Source organism: Anser cygnoides, chromosome 2, assembly GCF_040182565.1.
Source record: "Anser cygnoides isolate HZ-2024a breed goose chromosome 2, Taihu_goose_T2T_genome, whole genome shotgun sequence".
In the NCBI taxonomy this organism is placed as follows: domain Eukaryota; kingdom Metazoa; phylum Chordata; class Aves; order Anseriformes; family Anatidae; genus Anser; species Anser cygnoides.
The window spans coordinates 54,104,103-54,123,264 of record NC_089874.1 but is presented as its reverse complement, the minus strand read 5'-3'; the positions used below and the strand labels follow the sequence as shown (position 1 = coordinate 54,123,264).

Sequence of the window (19,162 nt, the reverse complement as noted above, 5' to 3'; positions counted from 1 at the left end):
AAGCATAGTCCTAAAATCCCATTACCAGTTATTTGAGCTATACTACAGCTTTATGAAAGGAATTCTGCCATGCTGTAGTGCAAGGTTCTGTTTTGCTTCTGCATCTTCATTTTCAGTCAAATCTGGAGATTGCTTTTATTGTCTGTCTTCCAGGTTATTTGTGGCTTTGGTTGTGGGTTTTTTGTTTATTTTCCACTCCGGGTTTTTTGTGTCATCCTGTTGGATGGGTAGTTGGTGGAGTTTTGTGGAGGATTTTCCTGTTAGTGCTGATTCTCAGCACGTGCTGAAGTCTGGATGGACTTTACGAGTCAGAGTTAGGAGGATGAGTAAGTAGTCTTGGCAAACAGGGCATCAGCTATACCTCTTAACTGCGAGAGGACGTAACGCTCCTGCAGTCTTGAGATCAAATAACTTAAGTATTAGCAATACTAGAGTGAGTTAGAGACATGCACACCACCAGAACCATATTAAAACCAACTGTGACTTATACTTGAGAACAGTGTCAGAAAAGCCCAAAGGCAGCTTTGTGTTTTGGGAGATTCTTTATGGCATCTCGCAAACGCACTGAAAGAAGCAAAGGAGCTTAAACGCACTCATAAACCAGCTTTGAGTTGAGTTAATGTGCTGACTTCTCGGTTCAGAGCCAGAGCGTGATTGTTGTTGTTGTTGTTGTTTTTCCGATTGTAAGGGCCCGACTCCAACACCTATGTGAATGAGATCAGTCTTCAGGTTCCGAGCCAGTCTGAGTTACGACAGAAACTGTCGTCGCTGTCGTCAACCTGTACTGATTCTGCCAGCCAAGAAGCCAGTGAAGGGGAGTCTCCAGTTATTCAGTCCGATGAAGAAGAAGTTCAAGTGGACACTGCTCTTGCTGCTGTAACTGAAAGAAAGGGTGCTTCAGATGTTAGTGATGAAAGTGACTCTCAAACTATTTGAATCTTAAAACCATATCCTTTAAGAATGACTTTGGAATGAATGAACAAATGAATGAGGAGCTTGCCTGTGTAACAATTTGCTAACCAATCGTAACAGCCAGATCTTTTTACTAGTAATACAGCCTTTTTACAAAATTGCCAGTCATGTGGAGGTTGGTTTTTAAAAAAAAAAATGCCTAAAGCACACACACTTTAACAGTAGTCTTGGGGCTCGGGGGCAGTAAAACTTTTGTATATACCATGTATAAAAGAATTAAAGGGGAAAGATAAAAGTTACTATGACCACTAACCTTTAAATGGCTGATGGGAAATACTTAGATTTGTTGTATATTACTGAACCCAAATTGTTCCTTGCATGTTTTCAGCTGCTGCAACTGAAGATTTAGGATCCAAACCAAAATGAAAAGCTATTTTCTACTCTTTACTACCTACTGTCTGCCTACTGCCTTTGTCTACTAAAGCAGCAGTACTTACTCTTTCACACCTCTTATTCAGGACCAACTTATTAATCATAGGTGTTAAGGAAAAAAAAAAAAGATATCAAAGGAGGAGAGATGCATACTGAAATGTTTTACTCCTTGTGGAGCAGATACCGTAGCATTGTATAAGCTTACTCCTCTTCTGAGATAAAATAAAGTATTTCTATCCCAACCATGTCTTTTACTTGATTACCCAAATATTTTCTTCATCACAGTGAACAGAGGAGACTAATTCAGCAATCAGAAAAAGTGGTTATTTATACTGAGCACCAGTGTAATTTACTTTTCCATGGTAACATCTGTTTGACTACACTGATGCAAGCCAGCAACTTAAGGGAAATGAAGCTGAATAAATTATAAATTAAGTGAATATATTTTACAAAATTTAGGACCTATAGTCATCATCTTACTGCCCTCATTTTTTTCTGCAGTCATTTTCTCTCTGAAATGGAGGTCTGAACCTGTCTAACACCTGTTTCTTGTCAAGTCTCACACTCTGCAGGGATCTGCTCTCCTTTGAGAAGTTTCCTGACTCCTGCTCTTCATGCACTGAGAAAAGGAATGTAATCAGAAGCAGCGTAAGTAAAAGGATGAGCTGTGACACAGATCTCTTCCAAGGCCTTTTCCTGACAAATTAATGGTTGGGATTGAGGTATCTCCTGCTGCTAGCCAGCTGGGATGTGCCCAGTTTCCTTAAGGACTCACTGCATCTCCTAGTATCTGACAAAGTGTTTCCTCACCTTTAAGATGTGCAAGCTAGAAGCTTGCTACCTATGATCAGATACTTACTTAGTATTTAACCAGCATTTGTTGAAAGAAATCTTTCTTGAAGGAGCTTACTTTACTCACTCACTTTCCAGAAGACAGACAAAGTGTCCAAAAAAGTTTTGTTTTTTTATTAAACCTCGTAGTACAAACCTGGAAAGTAAACAAAAAACTGGCAATAAACAACATGAAGTCTTTCCGTACAAGGAAAGAGAGCAGAGCAGCGCTAATAAATTAAATGTCAAACTGTAAGCCATAGTCAGAAGTTTACTGTCAAGAGGGAAAAAGTACACAGCAAGGCCATAAAAACCAGACAACCACATTTGAAAACACTTGACTCTGTTTATGTTATTGTTAAATATTCCAAAACAGTTCAGTCTTCTGCAACAACAACCAACAAATTGTATTATAGGACTTTCCTGACAGTCACCACTGGCAAGCTCAGTGCAATATGGGTAGCTACGGTATTGTTGAATTCAATTACGAAACAAAACAGTTTGTGAAAACATTTTCCCTTTTTTATTCCACACATACTGTACACACAACCAGAAAAGGGCAACAGCTACTCCATTATTATTTTTTGTTGTTGTTCAGTGATGTAAGCAGCACTTATAAATGTTACAAGAAAAACCCTGTAAGCATCCAATCCAACCGATGAAGAAAGTGAAACGTAAGGCTTTTCTTCATCTTGTCTCTTCGCCATCCCTCCCCCCACCCCAAGAAAAGGCTCAAGTATTTAAAAAAATTTACAGGCATATGTACAAAAGGTGTGATTTTTTTTTTTTGTTACAACATGAAGAGAAAAAATAGACAAGATGAACGCAAATGCATTTTCACATTCAAAAGAAATATGCAGACCTGCTAGTGGCTCTAAATGTGATCATATAATGAAACAAATTCAAAACAAAAATTAATGCTCGACTGTGTAAAGGTGTGAAAAACAGCAGTGGAATGGAAATGGAATGTTAGAAAGATTGCACGTCTATGACAAAAGAAGCACTTATGGCTTCAATCACTTTTTTTTCTTTTTTCTTTTTTTTTTTTTAAAGGATGCTATTGAAGGGTTTTTGATAAAGTAGCCAACAGCACCAAAAAATAACAGAATGGATTTCCTAATGAAATCAGGCACAGTTTTCCCTCACATGACTCCTCAAGGCAGGCAGTCTTTTTTTTTTCCTTTTTTTTTTTTAATTTTTATTTTTTCCCCCTCAAAACAGATGCATAGTGATGTGCTGGTAAAAGAGAACATACTCCAAATCTCCTCCTTTTGCCTACAGTTAGGAAACAAAGTCCATCTTCAGCTGCCAAAACCTCCCAAAGAAAGTGTGTATTCTCCAATTTAAAAAATTACAAAACTCATCTTGCTGTGACAGAATAAAAGACAGCCAAAGTAAAGCAATTTCTTTCAAGTTTTTGTCTCCTATCCCTTTTCTCTCTAGAAAAATCTGCTCACATGACTGGAGAACAAATTATAAAACACATCAAACTTTAACCTATTCAAAAAATGGGTTAAAAGCCTTTTTTCACAGTTACCAAAAAGGCTTTTTATTTTTTCAGCCATAGGGACAATACAAATTAATATTTTATCAGCCCCTTGCCGGTTTTAAAACAGTGAACATACGGCAGTTTAAAAAAATCAGACTGCTGTATCTATCTATTCTAAGTACAAAAAAAAAAATTCAACAGTTTAATGCTAAAACAAAATTAGTTCTCTAAAACCAGAAGAAAATCTTCTTTAGAGCTAGTGCAAAGACAGCTTGTATTCTACAGCAAGTACTCCAAACTATGGTATAATAATTACAAAAAATATATATAAATTGACAAAATGAGAGTGTTGGCATCTTCAGGATTAACTTGAAGCACTTTTGGATGAACTGGAGGATGAAAGCCTAGATGATGGCACGTCAACTGTCGCTCTCTTACGAGGTCCTCTTTTTGGTGTAGGCTTGCTGATACAGTTCTCAATGCTGCCATTTTTACCAGATACTTTTCCACAGATTTGATTGACTAGACTGATTATTTGTTCCTGTTCAGAAAGTGGGAAAAACAGAACACAAATCAGCATTTTTTTCTTTATCCAGGCACTTCTAATTGACATATAGGTAGTTCTGCCTTTTTGACTGAAAGCACCCAAGCAAGACCAAAAAAAAAAAAAAAATCTACTTACTGAAATTTCCCCACTCTACCCTTAAAGACAGTAATCAGCTACTACAGAACTACAACGGGTACCGCGCAGGAGAAAGGGCTGTGGGTTCGTGGCACTGTGGTAAGAAAGAGCAGTCCCTGACCAGCACATCCGAGCATCTTGGCTACATCGCCACTCCTGATCTCATTATATTCAGTGATTTGATGAAGTTTGGGGGAGGGTGGCAATTTATCTGAATTGTCTTTCCCATCCTGGTAGGAATTTTGGGAAGTTAGTTTTGTGCAAGGTTGAAGCAGATTCCTAATTAAGTATAGCCAACAGTTAAAAAACAGCTTTAACATATGGCATTTGACATGCAGGCTCTCTCTCTCCCCCCCCCATGCACAGCCCTCAAAAAAATCATGTAAAAACCACCAGGCATGCATTTAGCATCTTTCAGAAGTGCAGAAACTTTCTGACAGTTTTTTCATTTGAAAAAAAGTAATAAACATGCAGTATTCAATTAGAGATTGTTTCTTTTCCGATGCAGCCCAAAATACCTTCGTAATTATAAAACCTAGCAAAAATTATTAGTGTATGTGATTCTGATGAAGACCGGCTTTGAAAACCTCAACAGTTAGCAATTCCATTGAAAACACAGGATATTAGAGACTAAACAATCTCAAGAATAAAAGAAATACATTTAGATTTCTGAGAAGCTTCCTGAAACTCTTCAGTGTTACAGAGCTTACAATTAAAATCAAAGCAAGCCACAGTGGCACGCTCTTTCCCAGACTCACTCTGACCTTCTGTTTTTTTCTGGACCCCCCGTGCACATACATCAGAAACTGCTGAGACATCTGTCTATGAGCAGCTTGTACCAGCACTGATCTTAAAGAGCTGATTTTGTTTGCCCAGAACCCAGGCACAGTCCTACATTGTCAGTTTGAGTTCATTTGTGCTTTACTCCAAGCCATTACTGGAACTCTCATCTAGAAGTACTCTACAAGATCACTTTAGAAGGTTCAGGTTGGACCTCTTGTAAGTCAAGAGTGTATTTTCAGCTACCAACAGACAGAAGTTATCATATAGCACGGAAATGACCATAAATTAACTGAACAAAGCATAGCCTCATGTTTTACAGCACCCCGAAGCACTAAATGGCATCTCTGATCTCTACCACCTACTGATACTTCTGGTTTCATCTTTGTAATCATGTTTCCCTCTCTGCTACTGAGATCATCACAAAGCAGTCTCCTGAGGCCTTGGTATGACAAAGAGCTAACTCTAGTCCTAGGTTTTCAGTACAAAGGCAACCAGCACCACAAAGCTACAATTGTACAGACCTCATCGTAACGGTACATCATTTTCAGTCCCCGACAAGACTTCTGTTTTTCCACATGCCGCAGGGCACACTCCAAGCAGAAGACAACATTTTCATTCTCCTGTACAACCTATCAAAAGAGGAAGGGGGAGAGGGAGGGATATGTAGTAAGCTCCAAATTGTAGTTGTGTTACGCACACAATATTTCCCATTGTAGTATGTGATTTACTGTACCTGTACCTCACTATAAATTAGTGAAGGGAGGAGTAAACAAGATGCACATACACTGTGCAATGATCCAGAATGAACTAGGAAGAAAGTATATATTCCTTTTTGAGTGCTAATGCTGACCAATACATACTAATATAAAAAAAAAAAAAAAAAAGTAGTAACGAAGGATGACTCTAAATAATGTTACATGTATAAAGGTTTACTTGTATCTAATATGTACCCTAAACGTTTCTCAAAAGCAGCAGTTTCCCATTACTTTAAATGCTGCCTTGAATAAGAATAAAATCAGAAGCTTAGCCACAGGATTCCCTAGCTACATCTCATTCAGCAGAGGTCACATTTACTCAGCTGGCTAGCTGCCAAACAAACAAATTCAGCTTGGAATTTGACAAAGAAGTTGACTTGTTGTCTCTTACTGCTGTTAAGAATGACAAGGTAAAGTCATTCCCTTTTTTACACATACACAACTTCATCATCTCCACAGCAAACTGACCAGAATTGGAGTTTTTGGTTGGTTCGATTTTTTTTAAACTCATTTTGAAGTTAGTTCAAGGTAGTGCTGCTTAAACATGTCTTAGCTGCTCAGTGGTTTAAAGACATGGCTAAACAGTGTATTCTGTCATAGGGAGGGACAGCTACATTGCATCATTCAACAGTAACATCGCATTTCCATCAAAAAATTAACATCTCTAATGGAAAGAGAAAAAAAAAGATGATGACAGGAAAAAAAGGGCTGAATATGGACACACACTGTATCATGTTTATTTAAGTATTTGATCTTGCCATGAGGTGATGCATAAGATTGTGGGAGGGGCTTTCTGTGTATTTAATGAAGCTGCTGCATTTCTGGTTGTTCTGTATAAAGCTAAAAACCTAAAGGTGTTACCACAGTGGTTGGCACACCTTTGGAAGCCAATAGGCAGGTACTTCTACAAACAGAGAAAGTTCACAGGCATGACCTCCTATTTTCCAGTGGACAGGTTGTCAAGCAGCATCTTAGCTTGACAGCGAGGACACATCTACCCTGCAATTTGCCTTGCAGGGAAACTAGAGCAGCACAGGCTGTACCTGCACGCCTGAGACTCAGGGCATACATTTGAGTTCCCGGCTCATCCTGAGAAGCGTTCTGCCACGACTTACTGCTGTGGGCAGCCTGCAGGTATTTTTGTTACCCTCTTAGTGCAATGCAGACGTGCCGGTGGGTGTCCAAGAGCGGCTCAGGTGGCTCCTTCAACCCTTCCTTACAGGGGGGGGAAGCCAGCTGGCACTAACTGTTGTCCTCTGTCACCACTGCCTAAGGCGATAAGTATTCTGACACACATCAACATCCCTGCAGCCTGTGCGAAGTGCATGAGATGACCCTGTAAGTCGTGCATCTTCTCTCAAACACTTACAGTCTATTACAGTGCGTTACAAACAGAACAGGGGGCGCGGTACCCCAGCAGCGGCTGAGGATTTTACTTACCATGGAAAGATAGCACAAGTGCTGACAAATCTGACATCTTCTCTCTGACGTTTCTAACTGCAACCACTTTCGAGGCTTTTTCTTTCCATCCACCCCCGTGCTGCTGCTGTCGTGGCTGCCATAGCGTGCTGAAGAGTGGAGACCTGCCTCATAAAGCTGCCGCCGCTGCCTCAGCTCCGTGTCCCTGTGAATATTGGATGCAATTAGAAACTGGGATTTCCTCATAACACCACACAGCCAAGTATAATCACCCTTTTACCACGATCATCACTGAAATCTTAACTGCACGCAGCAAAGCCCTGGGCGTTATTGGAGTTTGGTGCCATTCCCTATGCGTGGTGAGAGAGACAGCCAGCACCACAGAAATGCTGCCTAATTGCAAAAGTCAGCTCAGGCTTTTAACAGCGACCGCTGTATCAAGCCAGTGGTTCTCAAACTGCTCCACAAAGAACTGGGGACTGCCGAGTGCTTCCTCGAGGTCGGTGGGGCATGTGGAGAGCTGGGAGATGTGGCTAACGTGACTGCCTTCCCTGAAGTTGCCAAAAGCCACCTTGAGGAGGAGGAGCCGATGCTGTCAGGAGTAACACAGCCACCTTCATCAGGAGGCAGAGATGAACCAAGGACCTGCTGCCCTGAGGTGCTTCAGGCAGGGAAGGGGTACCAGGGCGGATGGCTGTGCCAAAAGACGAAGATCTTGCTGTACACCCAAGGGAAAAAGGAGGAGATGTCAACTAAGAATAACAACAAAGCCCTCTAGCCGGCCTTCACCCGCTGTGTCTGCAAGGTGGCCAGTGCTTCCTGTGCTGAATTACACAGCATAGCGGGAGAGCAGGTCGGGATGCAGCTGGGAAGAAGACAGCGAGTGTGGAGTGAGCTGAGCAGAAGGGGAGAATAAAAAAATCTCACCACCAGACACAGCTGAAGAGGGGTGGAGAGCCATGGTAAGCAAATGGCCTGGGGAAACTGAGCAACTGAGGCAGGTCAGGAAAGGAGGCAGCAAAAGATACAACATACAAGCAAAACAAAACAAAGAAAAAATACATGGTGCATTGTTCCGCTTTGGTTGTTTTTTTCAGGTTGGTTTGGGATTTTGTTTTACATAAGCAGCCACGGGAAGGACTGAGATTCTCCAGAGAATTCCAACCTCAGTATAAGAACAAGTTTGAGAACCACTCTGATAGAGGTCGATGTGATTTCTTACAGCAAGCACCAACATTTCTGTTTCACCTTTCGCACTTGCAGCCTTTTCCTCTTCAAGGAAAAAAAATGCGCATGGAAGTGATTATTCCTGCAGGGGAACCAGCTGCAGGTAAAGCAGTCAGCACACCTGGAAGGGGGAGTCAGCACACCTCTTTGTATTTCTTTCTGAACACTAAAACAACACATGGGCTGTATTCCCCTTCAATATGTCACTGGAAACTTTCCAAATGAACATGCTAGTTAGTTAAATACAGTTTGTAGATTCCATTCATCAAAACTTTCTTGACATCTCGAGTACCAGTTGTCACAAACTTGAAAGATAGGTAGCAACTACATGGTAGGGAACAAAAGAGAAGAACATTACACAGGAAGCCAGGCAACATTATATTTTCTTTTTTTTACCTATCTTTAGAGAAACCCTAAATATGTTTCCTTAATCACTGTGGAAAGAAAAAGGAGTGTGAAGCTTTTGTTGTTAAAAACGTTCAAATGCTAATGCAAGATGCATGAGCACCCATGCACAAGCTGCTCACTTAACCAGTGGTTGAAGAAAAAAACATCTTTCCTTATACACACAACATTACAACTGTAACAATCTTGATGCTAAAGACAAGGGTTCCTGCTGCGAAACCCACACTGCTGGCATGGATTGACAGCGGCTGCTGATGCCAAGAGGTTAAAAGCTAAGCGTCATCTAACCGCCTGGCACCAAGTAGCTCACGTAACACATCAGGAAGTCTCGACTCTCAGCATCAAGAACCAACGAAAGAAAAACCCAAGCCAACCTGTACTTCAGTTCTTTGATGGTGCCAGAAGTATGGAATTCTTAGCGTAAGACATCCTAACCACGGGCACCCTCACATCAGCCGAGGAAATTGCTTCTTCCACATGTGGCTGTCTTCAAACAGATTTGCTGGGCTTTCGCTTGGTTAAGTACGTGCAAGATACGTGTCTGAAATGGTTACTTACATTATCCACCTCGGGAGTCTGTCAATGAAAACAAAATAGGCACAGCAGGCCCCCAATTCGTTACCTGAGCTCTCCAAGAAGTGATGATATCGTACTCAGAGTCGGTCCATTTTCCTTTTTTGCTTCTGCTGTTGCAATCTGATAAAGCAACTTTTCCATTGAAAATGGTTTGGCTATACGTCGTCTCTTCATTTCCTGGAAAAGAAAGTTCCAAATTATTTCTTCAGCAAATTTGAAAGTAAAAAAAGTTACCTAGGATGAATTCAATGCAGCAAAAAGTAGCCTTCTAAAACAGCCTTTCTAAAAGCCTTCTTTAGTCTAAATTAACCAAAATACTTAGGTTCCTAACTTACATCCAGCACCAGACTTCACACTGAAATAAATGCTAATCATAAATTAGACCTTTCAGTGGAAAGTTAGGTATCTAAATGCTTTGTTGAATTGGGCCTCTTCTTTCTGTTGCAAGGACTACGAAAGAAGACTTTCTGCACGTGCTTTAGGTGAACCAATGCCACAGAAAGCTCTAACAACCAAACACGTGCTACCAGACAGTCACAATGACCTGCTTCCTCAGAGAATATCCTAGTGCCCACTATATCTAATGCTTTGTTTTCTTACTAAGTCAGTAAGTATCTGCAGTGCTTGATAGCATTTATACTAAGAAATCGGTGTGTATGTCCTAACACGCGTCACTGTGAAATTTAATGCAGAGAATAAGATCTGCATGTACGGACAGAATGAAACAGAGTACTCCCGTGCCACCACATTTCAGGTACCCTTTTTTCAGAAAACAAAAAAACACATTTCACCACTGGAAAAGCCAATAATAGTAGAGATGCCAGGAAAATGAGAAAAACGAAAAAAGGATGCCTGGGTTTACATCAGTGTGCAGTTCACCGAAGTGGAGGAACCAACAGCACTTCTAAATCCCCTCCCTAAAAATGCATTTTTCCTGTGGAGGCCAAGAGAAGCAACCCAATCACTGAAGCTCAGTAATACACGATGCCTACTCTCAGCTATCCAGTCAGATCTGTTCTGACCTGCTGGAGGCTCAGGGCTGTTGTTTCGTCTTATACCACAGATGTAACAGGTGGTTAGGAATAAAGACAACCACCAGCTGAACAGGCTGATGTCAGGGAAAGGAGGCAATGGGCAAAAGAGGGAGTTTCAATTCTGCTCAGTTTTGCCTCTGACTGGACTCCTCTGCCTATGCTTTTAAAGATAATACCCTTTGCTGACTGAAAAGTGTTCAAAAGGTGTTCACAGGTAAGAAAAGCGTCCCTTACAAGTGTGTTCTCTGTACTAGAGCCAGCTGCGGGCTGGAACAGCTGCACTTTTGGGAGCTGCATGAGTTTTGTTGCCCATTGGATTTGGTTCATGTATTGTCCGAGGCTGCATAAGAACAGCCATGCGAAGGCCACAGTAGGCTTGAGAAAAACTCCACAAGAGCGGACATATCGCCACGGTGCACAGCTGCTGGCTGGCAGCCCAGGGCCCGAAGCCAGAAACGTGTGCTGTGTGTAACACAACCCACTGGGGCTGTGCATTGATCTGAATTTCTGAATCCATGTGCAATCTTCTCTGACATACAGTACTGAAATACACAGATAAGTATTTTAAAACAGACTTTTGTTTGGCTTTGACCTGCTGCCTAATCATTTCTCTAATGACATTTTTAATGCTATGAGAGACACTGAACATTCACATCATAATTATCATCTTCCTGCCACTTTGTAGCTGGTCTTACTCTCATATACTTCTCTTGCTCATCAATTTTCCAGGCTCTTATAGTTAACACAGAGGATAATTCAAACCTTTATTCATCAACCTCCACTGTAATTTTTCTAGTTCCACTATCTTTTTGCAATTAGGGATTCAGAATTGTGCAAGTATTCAAGTCCTGGGCATACCAATACACCAATGTTTCTGCTCCCTTTTCTGTTCTGCCCCTGGTATTCCTAAGATTCAATTTTTTAAAAAAGAAAAACCTCTCTGGAGCACTTTGCTGACAGTTCCACAGGAAGCTGAAAACCTCCTTCCTCAGCAGCAGGAGCTCTTTTGGAGCCTTTCACCATATCTGCCAAATTAGGATTTTTCTTACTCCCATGTGAGTCATTTAAAATTTCTCAACATTGAATTTCATCTACTATTTTCTCATTCAGACCATTCAGCATCATGATCTCTCTCTGTAACACCTCATAGCTTTAATTTTTGCTACCAGTAACATAAATACCCTCAATATAAAAGATTAGTTTTGCTACACACTTCCTTTTCTAGGTTAGTTGTGGATACATTGAACCATACTGGTCTTCCTTAGGAACACAGTAAGAGACCTCCCTCCATGAAAAAAACTGTCCATGTGTTTCCATCCTCTGCTTGTCTTCATACCCGTTGTTTTTCTGTGCACGAACCTTCCCCCTCAGGCCATGGCAGGTTAGTTTCTTTAAGAGCCCCGGCTGAGGAACTTCACCAGAAGTCTTTCAGAAATACTAGCACACTCCGACAACTGGATCTTTTTTGTCCATACATCCTGCAAGAAGTTTCGAGGCCTGGAGGACACGATCTCTCTACAAAAGCCATTTTTGATTGCCCCCATTCTCGTTCTTTTATACATTTTTTGTTCTTCTTGCCTTTAGCAAGTTGTTCTTCAGAATCTCTTTTTGGCCTGCGTTAGTCTGTGTTTGCATTCATCTTGCTAGAGTTTCAGGTGGGAAGGGAGTGGTTTTATTTGTATTTTCACCTTTTGGACATGAAGGGGATTTCAGTCTTATTTCAGATAGACTCCTTTCTTCTGGTGGTTAGCCATGCCAAGTTTAGTGGGGGGACATGGGAGTTTCTCTCACAACCTTTAGTATGACACAGATGATGTCTGTGTTATCAAGTATCGTGAGGCAGGAAGAGCAGATGTGTAGAGTGAAACAGTCAGTGCTGAGGACCCAAACACCTAGAGGATGTGTGTGTGTAAAGCTGAAGACTTTACTTTCAAGAAGTCTAGCCTGGTCTGGAGGACATGAAGTGCATTTCTGGACTGCCTCTTCCCATTTAGCTTCATCTGAAAGCAACCCAGTCTGCTCAGGCTAAGACAGCTCCATGATAGGAGCCAAGGAGTGATAATTGCATGGTGTCTTAAAAGCACATTCTTAACCCAAAGTAAAACTTTGGGACGATACACATAAAGCCTCTGCCAGCATCTTGGTTGGGCAGTCAGGAACATGGTGCTAGTACTACGCTTTTCCTAGTCTGGTCTAGAAGATCAGTGCACAGGGATTAAGCCAGTTGTGGCTGTACTAAACCCAACTGATCTGACTGTAAGCTCTTTCATGTAACAGCCGTGCTGCTCCAACACAATGACTAGCTCCATCTTTCCTAGGTAATTCTTTCCTCTTGTTTTACCATACCTGCTGAGTCCCTTCTTCCCACCGAATTTCTGGTAGGCCCTGTGCTACCAAAGCCCTCCTCTAAAACCAGATGTTCCAACTTCCAAGCCTCCAGACCAGCGTGCATATATTTAGTCCCAGTTTTTGTTTTCCATAATGAATTTTACTGACTCTGCCCAGTGCCTTATTTGGAGTTTCCCCTTTGCCACTGAAGACACAAACTCTTCCATACCTGTAAGCCTTCTCCTTAGTCTAAAAATTCCCAAGGCATTTAGGATGCTTTTCCAAAGTCAGCAACCTGCTTTACAGCTCAGCTGAAACCTGTCTGTCCCTTTACGCAAGGCTTTATACAAACTCCCTTTATCCCAACATTTATCCCAAACTCCTTATGAACTGGAATCAATGCAACTTCAGATGCAGAATTTCATTTTTTGCATATATTAAAGAAGATTCGGTGGTCATTCAATACATGAAATAAAACAACATTGTTTAGTAATATAAAGAGTGTCACTATAAAAATCAAGTCACAGTATCACAGAGGGAAAGCAAAGTTAATATATCAAACAGCCAAAAACTGTCAATATTGCTGTCCAGAACTGAAAGACAGTAAGATACAGTTGTTTTTCAGAAAGTTCATTAACAGTCCAAAAGGGGAAACTTGCTCATTATACACAGAACTTTTCACAATCTTTGAAAAGCCCAATCCCAGTCAGCCTTAGAAAATTGCAACGTGCCTTGACAAAGTGAAGGAAACAAGGAAGAATTTCCAAAAGTTAAGAGAGTTAAGAATATAGGAGAGTTTGAGGAAAGAAAAGGAGGAAAAGAAAGACAAAAAAAACAGTGTAGTAGGTGTTTCCAGAGTTATTTTATATAAACATATATCTGTGGTTCTTATAAAGTTTGTCAGAGTTTGTAACTTCAATTTCCAAGGCAGGTTATTATAGATTAGGATACGCTGGATTTTCAGTCAGGTTATATTTACCCAGTGCAAAGTTTTTAAAAGTTAATCAAAAGAAACTGTTCTTCAGAATCTGAGGCACCAGGAAGAGCTTTTTAATTGCTGCATAGTGATTTTCTGTCTCTTACAAGAGTCGCATTTTCACAATATCAAACAAGTGTTCAGTAGAACAATAAATACAGCATATGGTGTTAATATAGTAGTGTACCTTCAGACACAAAAGGTCAGTTCAGTATTCTTATTCCTTACCTACGCACATATACAATTCCCACCTTCCCCCAAAATAAATCTGTAATAAAATAACCTTTTATTTCAAACTAAGTTATTATACAGTTAGTATAACCAGACTGGAAGAATTCCATTAACCCTAAAGAACCAAAACCTAGGTGTGGACATATTATATTTAATTACTTACTAACCACTTGGTGTGAAACTGTAAACGATAATTTACTATTGGCTTAGCTAGAAAACACTACCAAAATAGCATCTGTAACCCATAGTGTATTTGAGGAGGTCAGACACACAATTAGTCAAATATATTGTTTGTCTTAGAACAAAGAAATGTAGCCAAAATCAGGACTGGGCAATTCAGCTGTTTCTGCAGACAGTCTACCTCAGTTAGTTGTGTGAAAAGGGGATTGGAAGTTTTATTTACAGCTTAGTATAAGACGGGCTGGTCAGTGAACCTAAGAACTTTCAAGTTGATTAAAATTGAAATTGCCCTGATCAACAGCTTTTCCTGAATGAAGGGGCAGAGAAAGACAAGCAATACAGCTGTGAGTGTTAACTGACTCTGCCTACCATAAAAGCTAACAAGCACAGTTATTCAGATACTTGCACCTGAGATTCTAATGGTTCTAGAAAACATCGCCTAAAAAATGTAGTAAATGTAATACAATATATTATCAGTAGCTCTGAAGGGATTTTTGAAAAGCTTCCTTGCAAACTGGTCTGCAGGCATAATAATCTTCTGAATTTTTCAAATATACAGAAGTTTTTAGTTATCAATTATTAACTTAATTGCTTTTCTGAAAACACTGTATCATCATATGCCTTGCATATTTTTTTCTTTCTTTTTTTTTTTAATGTAATATTCCACAAAAATAAACATAGTTGTACTGGTCTCACAATACTATCAATCCTGGAATGTCTGTTTTGCTCTTTTCTCTTGTTTTAGATGTCGGGGTGGTGAATCCATTTTAACTCCTTTTCTCAACTTACCTTGGCTGTTTTAAAACCCATACTTGTCCACTGGGTGGTAGCAAAGTGCACTGTTTCAGAAACACTATAGCCACAACACACTTTAGACACAAAGGATCCAGGAAAACAGACAACAAACTGCCCGCTCTGCTGTACAGTACGGTGCACCCTGATCCCCTCCTTACACAAGATTTCTGGGGAGATCTAGAAAGACATAAAAACAATAAAGAAATAAAGTCAGAACTTTGTTGTACAGTTTGATCCCCTTCCTTGCTGGGTACTGCCACTAGTTCTGGAGAAAAGCTACACTCTGCTAACAACTCCGCTTCTACTTTCTCTCTTCCCTTTTGCACATGCTGAAACTCAGTTTTTTGGAGGGAGAATTACAGATGTTTCTCTTCTGAAACCAATAGTTGAAACTTTCACTTGCCAAAGAATCTCAAACACAAAGCCTCAGAAACATGCTATCTGTAATAATAATAATAATAATAAAAGTAATGTAAGCCATTTGTTTTTCCATCCAGATTATTCTAGACAGACATGTCATTGGATCCATCTTGCCTTTACACTTTTGTTAGAGATGGTAACATGGACAGCCAAGGAATTTGTTGCGTTCTCCCAAATTTATTCTTAAATGCACTTAGTGGAAATTGTTATCTATAAAATAAACAAGGGAGCCAAAAAATTTTTGAAATCCTTCAAAGTATTGGGCTTCTCATATCCATGACTGCATCATAAAACGTCAGTCATGGCAGATGAATTGATTACAAAACAGTCACTTTGTGAGTTCAAATACATCATGGACACCATTAAAAATGGACATTTACTGCACTGTCATGTTTATTTTTCTTTCAACATTTTAACATGTGAGCTATGCTAGAAAAATGCCACATGGGTGAATGCTGCAAGTGTGAAGTGTCCATATTTTTACAACATCACTGTAGTGTAAGGGGAAAAAATAAAAAAATATATTAAAAAAAAAAGAATAAATAGATTTCCAAACACCAGCCTTCTGATTAGCCTTGGATTCTCAAATGGGAATACCCCACTCCCAGTATTAACCTACCATTACATTACTTTCAAGCATTTCCAGCCCTGGAGTGCCATTGGCTTGCAGCAGGGTATGTACCACATCATCAAGTTTGTTCTCCTCCGCAGCAGGAATGCAATACCTGTTGTTTTGTCAGAGGAAAAGAGAGAGATTTACTATGGAGTAAATAATGGTCCACAGCTACATAGTACAAGGCAATTTAGACCAGGACATTGACTAAAAGAAAGAAATTAAACACGCATTCCCACACAGTTCGTTTTTTGCAAAACATTCAGGACTGATGGAAAGCTGTTTATTTAGATTCAGTCTGATGGTGTTCAGTAGATGCCAAAAGACATAAAATCACCAAAACAGAAATGTGAAAATTCATTGCTCTGTAGAATCAGAGTAGGAAAATCAGCAATAGCACCATGAGCATTTTAATGGCACTGGAACCCTGTTCCAGTAGTTATGAGCAGAAGTTCGCATCTCTTGAACACCAACATCATAGAATCATCACAGAATGGTTTGGGTTGGAAGGGACCTTGAAGACCATCCAGTTCCAACCCCCTGCCATGGGCAGGGACACCTCCCACCAGACCAGGTTGCCCAAAGCCCCATCCAGCCTGGCCTTGAGCACTTCCAGGGAGGGGTCATCCACAACTACATCTGTCTATCTATCCACACACACACACATACTGTTACCTGTATTACAAACCAGTATATTTATTCTATGTGCATGAACCAAAGTACCTTTTATTTAAAAATATTTTCTGTTCGTAACCAAGAAACCACGAATCACCTCTACTGTTAGTACACAAAGTAGTCTACCTTCTTTCATTTCTTACTGAACAAATCTCACATCTCTCCCCTCCCTTGCAACAAAAGAAAGACCTGACTAAGATTTAAAACTGCTAGGTACATGCCCCGAGCTGCACATCCTCCTCTCCTCTAGAAGCCAACAACCTAGCTGTCCTCTCTCTGTGCTCGCTGCTGGCAGCACTTTCTACACAGAAATGACAAAAAGTAACAGGAGACTCAGGTGTTAGCTTCACACATCTGGAGAACTGCGACTTTGTGGGATGCAGGCATGTGATGTGGTGACAATTCACCACTAGTCAATGTCCTGCTCCTGCTTGCACCCTGCTGGTTGTACTTTATGTCCATTCAGGAGATACCTGTTCCCAAGATCTGGCACTTGGCACCTGATTGCTGTGAAGTGAGCAACACAGCTTGGTGGGAAACTGCAAATCCTGGGATTGCTGAACTTGCCTTGAGTTGCTGCCGTGCTAGGGTTTATCTGCAACATTGCTTTACTTGGTTTTGTTATGCTCAGGCAAATAAAAAGCACCTCCAGATTTATCACGGCTCATCTCAGTTCACTTTAAAGAATGAGGCCTCAATCTGGAGTCCATGTGCCGCAGCACCAGTCACACACACAGCCGTTCTTCCAAACTTGGCAAATGATGGAAGAGAATCAATCTGGAAAGATTTTGGGGAAAAGGGGGGCAGTTCTCTTGTCATTTGTCCAGGTCTCACCACCAATTTATAAAGCATTCTGCTAGCCTTACAGACCATGTCTGTAACAGGATGTTTGCTTACAATGTGCACTAATATTAACTCCGTATGTGTCATATGATGAATCTGTAGGAGGCTGTACTTCCTATGATTTAACATCCCATTACTGTTCACTGTACTGATGATTACTTTTTCTCTGCTGATCTTCAGGCTGACAGCCAGAAGAGATGACAATATCTGCTCATACAGCTAATTGTAGCTATATCACAGGACCTAATGAGCTGTTTGTCCAGGGGTACATAGATGTAAGTGTACTTACATTAAGTGTCTACAGAATATGAAATGTAGCTAGCAACTAACTGCTAATACCCATATCCAGGTACTAGAATGATGTGTGTCAGCATTAAAGATGATTACCATATGATAATGAAAAATGTATGATAGAAAATATAAAGGATGTGGTAGATAGAGAGTTCAGGATATTTTGTGTAAAATAAGAAAGTGGTTCCTATATAGTCAGAGCATGGATTCAATCATTTTACAAGTGACAATATAAAGCTAGCTTGAACAAGTATCTCTCTGTCAGCCTAAAGGAAGCCTACCTTGACTAGCTGTCATGCTAGTTTCCATGTCATGACAACTCTCTATACATCGAGCAGAAGCATATATAATCACTAAGTATCTCAGAGTAGACCATGGAAGATAAACTGAAACTTTTCTTCCAAGAAAGGCTTCTTTCCACCTGTTAGTTTATACGATGCTTTCTCATTAAATCTTCTATCACAAGGACTAGATTTCTAGATGGCATTCATCCATGCAAAAGGTGTTACTCAAACTGCTGTTAACCCAAGCCCACAGAGGGCCAACTGTGGTGAACATGAAAAGAACAAAGCACAGGAATACCTACCAAATGCAATCAGCACCAGTGTGTAAGTAGTCAATGTATGGAAGGTGATTTTGGTCTCGAGACCAGCATGAGGTAGAAAAGACCATGCCAATATTTAGCCAAGGAATCGTCACTCCTAAAACAGAGATTGAAAATGAGTTTTGAGTAACTGCCATTTCTAATTAAAATACAGTTTGAGGTCATCTTGGTAGAAAAATCTTCTACCTGTCAGCTGACCCTGAAGTTTTAAGTCTTCCTATCAGAGTGAATAATTAACAAAGAGTGATTTATTTAATAAATTCAGCATTTTCCACTACCAGATGTTTACAGTGCCCTTCAACATATTTGTTTTCCAATAGCTGTAAAAAATGTTATTCTTCAGATTATTGACAAAAGCCCATAATTCAAGCTCAATGCCATTGATCAGAGGAGGTTGCTTCATGTTGTCAGGTGTATGTATACATGTGAACATGTATCCTCTTTCCCAGCTGGTGGGGTCCAGGCTCAACATCTGCACAGGTGACTGGATTTTGCTTTCAACTAATGTTTCGACTGGTAAACTTCAATGGCACAGATGCAGCTGGAGCTTGTAACACTCGTGACAATTCATTTAAAAAACCTGCATGCTGCTTTACCCAGCACTCATCTAGGTTTGCAAATAAGAAAGTTGCATGGCTCTGTCTTTCATCACCTTGACAAA

At 40.3% G+C, this 19,162-nt stretch overlaps 2 protein-coding genes across 3 annotated transcripts in view; one reads left to right on the top strand and one right to left on the bottom strand.

Annotated features, from left to right (window-relative positions):
- Positions 1 to 1,586, top strand: part of DTNBP1 (dystrobrevin binding protein 1) — a 72,673-nt gene extending 71,087 nt beyond the window's left edge. For both annotated transcript variants that reach the window (XM_013190274.3, XM_066992090.1), the window contains exon 10: positions 689 to 1,586. In XM_013190274.3, the coding sequence (XP_013045728.1) occupies positions 689 to 936 (248 nt within the window). In that variant the 3' untranslated portion in view covers positions 937 to 1,586. The remainder of the gene's footprint in view (positions 1 to 688) is intronic.
- The window catches only part of JARID2 (jumonji and AT-rich interaction domain containing 2), a 213,225-nt gene continuing 195,155 nt past the window's right edge, over positions 1,093 to 19,162 (bottom strand). Inside the window, exons 12-18 of the mRNA XM_048057982.2 lie at positions 18,484 to 18,598; positions 16,095 to 16,200; positions 15,050 to 15,232; positions 9,558 to 9,688; positions 7,325 to 7,508; positions 5,651 to 5,758; positions 1,093 to 4,205 (exon numbers count right to left, since the gene is read on the bottom strand). Of these exons, the coding sequence (XP_047913939.2) occupies positions 4,029 to 4,205; positions 5,651 to 5,758; positions 7,325 to 7,508; positions 9,558 to 9,688; positions 15,050 to 15,232; positions 16,095 to 16,200; positions 18,484 to 18,598 (1,004 nt within the window). The 3' untranslated portion in view covers positions 1,093 to 4,028. The remainder of the gene's footprint in view (positions 4,206 to 5,650; positions 5,759 to 7,324; positions 7,509 to 9,557; positions 9,689 to 15,049; positions 15,233 to 16,094; positions 16,201 to 18,483; positions 18,599 to 19,162) is intronic.